Source organism: Tupaia chinensis, unplaced genomic scaffold (genome assembly GCF_000334495.1).
Source record: "Tupaia chinensis unplaced genomic scaffold, TupChi_1.0 Scaffold145870_1, whole genome shotgun sequence".
NCBI lineage: Eukaryota > Metazoa > Chordata > Mammalia > Scandentia > Tupaiidae > Tupaia > Tupaia belangeri.
Window position 1 is genome coordinate 1,612,364 of NW_006205727.1, and position 5,410 is coordinate 1,617,773.

At 37.8% G+C, this 5,410-nt stretch overlaps 1 protein-coding gene across 2 annotated transcripts in view; it reads left to right on the top strand.

The window, feature by feature from the left end:
* Positions 1-3,448, top strand: part of IRAK4 (interleukin 1 receptor associated kinase 4) — a 41,229-nt gene extending 37,781 nt beyond the window's left edge. For both annotated transcript variants that reach the window (XM_006168552.3, XM_006168551.3), the window contains 2 exons: positions 3,034-3,192; positions 3,310-3,448. In XM_006168552.3, coding sequence (XP_006168614.1) covers positions 3,034-3,192; positions 3,310-3,345 — 195 coding nt within the window. In that variant the 3' untranslated portion in view covers positions 3,346-3,448. The remainder of the gene's footprint in view (positions 1-3,033; positions 3,193-3,309) is intronic.
* The last annotated feature ends 1,962 nt before the right edge of the window (positions 3,449-5,410 follow it).

Genomic DNA, 5,410 nt, shown 5'->3' on the forward strand with positions numbered 1-5,410 from the left:
TTTTGTTGTGGACGCCCATCCCCTTTTACCAAAAAAAAAAAAAAAAAAAAAAAAAAAAAAAAACCTCTAAAAAAAAAGATTAACTGAATGGTAACTAAAATAAAAGGAAAAATAAGCTTTCTTTTTTTTTTTTTTCCCCTATATAATAAACTTTGAGGGTTTGGAGAATCTTTTAATAAAATTAAAGATTTATGAGGGGAAAAAAGCCTACTAACATGTATAAGGTTTTTTAAAAAATTAAACTACATTGATTTTTTTTTTCTAATATATGCTCCAATGGGATAAAACAATGTGATAAATGCAGATGGTAGATAGAAAATGGTTATAATATTATGTCCCTAGGATGGGGATTAGATAGTCAAGGTATGGTCTGGGAAGGTTCCAGGTTCTTGTTCAGAGACCTCGCTGAATTTGTGGGCCCATGCATAACTGATCCAGGACTGGCTAAGCCGGGGAGTGGCAGGCGGCATCAAGACCTTATTGCAGGGGGCCAGCAGGTGGCGTGGTGGTTAAGGTGCCGGATACTCCCACATAGCTGACCGCGGTTCAAGTCCTGGACCTGGTAGCTTGCTTTCTCACTTCCCCTCTCTCTGTGTCTCTCTGTCAAATGAAAAATAAATGAATGAACAAATGCATTTTTTTTAAAAAAAGACCTTATTGGAGGTGCTGTCTCTCTGTCTCTCTTTTCTCTCTGTCTTTCTTGTTTATGTAAGAAATAAAAAAGAAAAGGTTTCATTTATTTGCTTAAGAGACTAGTGCCATACGCTTTGGAGAAAAGGCATAAGTATAGCATCCACATGTTATAATATTGATACAGGTATCCATTATAAGACTGAACTTTACTAAGCTTTCTATTGTATACTGGGAATGTAATAAAACAATATAACAAATGAAATATAATATTTCCTATTAGAAGATAGCAACAGAAAAGAGTACTGCTGTTTTTTGGTCTGTTTTTTGTTTTGTTTTGTTTGGTGCTACAGGGTGTATGTATTTGCCAAAGAAAGAGAGAGAGACAGAGAGACAAGGAGAGGAGAAAGCACCCTCCATGGGGAGTGGTCACACCCCAGACTCTTCTGCTTCATTTCTCCCTCCTTTCTGGATTTTGGGCATGCATGCACACTTGCACGCTTGGCGTGTGTCTCAAACTGCTGCACATGGGACTCACGCTGCTATCAGTCATGTGAGACCTGGCTTCTTTAAGCACTAGGCCATGGAACCAAGCCAAGGAAAGTGAAGGGGTAGAATGTAAAAAGTAAAATTTTGTCCTAATCAACTAAAATTCTCTGTCCCATTGGCTATTACAGATTAAGAAAGAAGCTTGGGCTTCTAATGACAGTTTCAAGTCATTAGTGTTTAGGCACGGATAAAACTTTGGGTGTACGTTGGATTATACAGAGAAAGTGTGTAGATTAAAAATATAGGACAAGAAGAAAGATATGGAAGACTAAAGATGAAAACCAATGTTTCATTAACTTGCAGTTTATACTTTGTAGGCAAAGTCTACTTGTCTGCAGGCCTAAATTTCCTTCCATTTGCCTAAGACTTTTTCTCTTTAGAAATTTTTAGTCTTAAAACTGCCTTTAGTAAGAAAAATACAACATTTATGAGTCACGAATTTCGTGCTTAATCATATAATAGCGAAAAGCCATAAAACCTCTGGGAAGATTATATTCTTCACTCATTCTTAAGGTTCAAATGGAGTATGATTATAAAGTAATAAGATTTTAACACAAGTATTGCTAAAAGAAGTGATACTTCAAAGAGATTTTATAGCACTAGATTCTGCTATAGCCCAAATATTTTCAAAATTAATCTTTTGGAAGAGTTTTTAGAGAGTTTTAACATTCTACTTTCCATAGTCTTTTCCATCTTTTTTCTTAGGTCATCAGGAAAGTCATAACATACATTTCTATATCTTCCTATGCAAAAATGCATCATGACGTTCCCAACAACCCAATAGCTTCTAAGGGCTGCCACAAATCGGGTTGCTTAGAGTGACATTTCAGTTTTCTTACTATTCAAGGTGAGGGCAAGGCCAGATTCCCTCTGGGAGAACAAGGGAAAATCCTTCCATGCCTCTTCCAGCTTCTGGGGTCTCTTGTGATAGTCCTTGACTTACAGCTTCATCACCCCTGTCCCTGCCTCCATGTCACATTGTCTTCTCCACATCTGTTTTCATCTTCTTTTGTTTCTTACATAGTCATTTGTCATTTGTTTAAGGGACTACCTGGATAAGCCAGGATAAGCTCATCTTGAGATATTTAATTATATCTACAAAGACCCTTTTCTAAGGGTCACATTTATTTTCAAGGAATTGGGACATAGACATGTTTTAGGAGGCCAACGTTTAACCACTAAACCACCTTAGACCTATACCTCTCTCCTCATTCTTTTTTTTTTTCTTTTTTTTTTTTTAATCACAGTCTTCCCTTTTCTCTTCCTCTCTTTTTTCTCTTTGATTGAACAGTCTGAGCACTCATAGAAAAGTTCGTTTTCTAAAGGGAGAGGGTGCCTGGGTCCAGAAATTGAACTTGCACTCTCAGAAATACATTAAGGAGCAGACAATCCTGTACTGGCAGCCTAGTAAATGCTGTTAAGGGGAACATAAGAGCAATTAGCTCAAACATAAATATAAGAATTAGAAGATAAATGGGTAAAAAACACCTACGAGGGGTGTGTGTGTATGTAGTCTGTCCATTATGTATGTCTTTTAAATTCTTTTTTAAGTTTATTTATTTACTCCATTAGAGTGAGAATCAGAGAGGGTGGTAACACCAACTGGGTCTTCATGTTGCAGTCAGGGGCATGTGTGCATGTACCAAGCATATTCAAAGTTTAAGAATTAAGGACCTTTCCCATGTAGGTCCAGTTGTATTGGCACTGTGCCACAACCTGGCCCCTGTCTTCAATTTTTAGTAATGTTATAAAAGAAGATAATAAAAAGATTAATTTAAATCATTAAAATTTACATTCTAACTTCTTTCACCTGTATTTGAAGCTCTTAACAAAGTTTTAACACTCATTTTAAAGATAGATATTAAAGAAGAAATTGAAGATGAAGAAAAGACAATCGAAGATTATGTTGATAGGAAGATGAGTGATGCCAATTCCACTTCAATTGAAACTATGTACACTGTTGCTAGTCAGTGTTTGCATGAAAAGAAAAATAAGAGACCAGACATCAAGAAGGTATTAAGTTTTTTACACTTATTTAAGAAGTGACAGAGGTAGGGTTCATATTTTTCCCTAAATGTACATTGCAAACCATCTGTTATGTGATTCTTTTGTTTTCTTTCTTTTTTAAAGGTTCAAGAGCAACTGCAAGAGATAACTTCTTCTTAAAGTTTTATTGAAATAGGACCAGCAGGTGACGTAGTGGTTTAAGCACTGGATTCCCACATGGACTACCATGGTTCAAGTCCTGGACCCTGAAGATTGAAACAAACTGGGCACATGTGCGTGCGTGCCCCGAATCCTGAGAGGAGAATGGAGGAGGGATTGTGGTGTGGCCATCCTCCCTGGCAGTGATTTTCGCTTTCTCTCTCTATGTCTCTCCAGTGAGCACCTGTGCCCTATAGCAAAACTCTCTCAAAGAAAATTTTATTGAAATAGACTGTTGACTTTTTATGTATAGCTATCTAAACCATTTTTTAAAATTTTTCTTCTAAACATTCTTCTTTACCTTTACCAAGGCAGTATCTTGATTATTAAAGCATGTGTTAAACCTTCAACATATAGGACAAATAAAAGTAGAACTATCATGTCAACACTTTGCCCTACCTAGCAATACCTAGATCACCCTCAGTTCTTGCAGTAATCCAGGGTTAGACTACACCTGAGGATAGCTCATGCATCTCCCAGGTTTCGGAGAACTACCAGTTAGCACATGCCTCAGATCTATTTCTACTATTCAGTTTCTCAAATCAAAGTTCAGTGAAAAAAATGTATACTATTATTTGTTTTACTATGGCCATTATTCCTAAATAAAGCACTATTTAAGCAGTTTCCAGTTACTTTCTTTGGAGAACTTTGTTATTACTGAATTACCTTGACTGTTGGGAAGATGTGGTATGTGTGTGGCCTGTCCATTACAGAAATAAGCAAGCACAATGAAGTGGACTCCAAACCATCAGACATGTAAATGTCCCTGTTGTGTCCCCGAATGTGTAATAAGCAAGTATGATAAATATTTTAATTATAGTTTTGTTATAAATATAACTTATGAGAAAACATTTGATAGGGATAATACTATATATTGCTAATTTTTATCTCTACTGGCAAACCTTACAATTCATAGACTTTACTCATATACAATATTGAATTCATAGCAGTCTAATGACTGGTTCAATTACAGTACATTAAGTGCTTTCCAAGCAAAACTCTCAAGTCTGAGTTAATATTTCTAGTTCTTCTTTTAGCTGTATGTTCTTAGTATTGTTTTTTTTGTTTGTTTTGTTTTTTTTTTTGAGAGGTTTTTGCTATAGGGCGCATGCGCTCGCCAGAAGAGACAGAAAGCGAGAAATCACCCGCCAGGGGGATAGGCCATGCCGCAATCGCTTCTCCTCCGTTCTTCTCTCGGGATCTTGGGCACGCACGCACACGCGCCCGGCATGAGTTTTAAGCCGCTGGGTCCGGGACACGAACTGCGGTCGACTACATGGGTGTCCAGCAACAGCCATTATGATAACTGCTGGTCCCACTATCGGGGTTTCTTATGTACTTCATTCACCTTTGAGATTTGAAAGCACTGTATGTGGAAGAAAGCCAGGAAATACTAGGAGAGATTGAAATAGTTAAAAGTTTTACTTTCAGAGATATGACCTTCACAGGGCAAGAGACTCTGTCAGCACCAGTGAGATTTGTCTAGGCTAGAAATAAAGAGTAAGGCTCAATGCTCTCGTGTACTTAACCACCATGGCACATGCTTTCACAGCTGTTTAAGAAAGGTAAACTCACTCATGCAAGTATTTATTCAATAGTGTTGACCATGTCCTAGAAACTGCCCTAAATGCTAAGGATGCAGCAGTAAGTAAAACTTAAATTCCATGCCCTAATCGGGCTTACACTTTGGTGGAAGAGAGAATTATTGTAAGGAAATGACACTGAACAGAGCTCTGCATTGAGGAAGAAATGGAGATACAGGGTTAGAGTGATCCACTATGGGAACAGCATTCAACCTTCCTAAAACTCTGCTTGGTCCACTGGAGGGACAGCTGCCAACGAGATGGAGCAAACTGACCCAGGAAAGGGGATTGAGCCATAGGCACAGTCATGTAGAGGCTGGAGGCGACAGAAAGGACACTGTTCTATAGGATACTGCCACTGTATGCCAGTACACCATAATCTGTTTGGTGGCTGAGATGGGGGAAACAGCCACAATTTATATCATTTAAGATAACATGTTCCC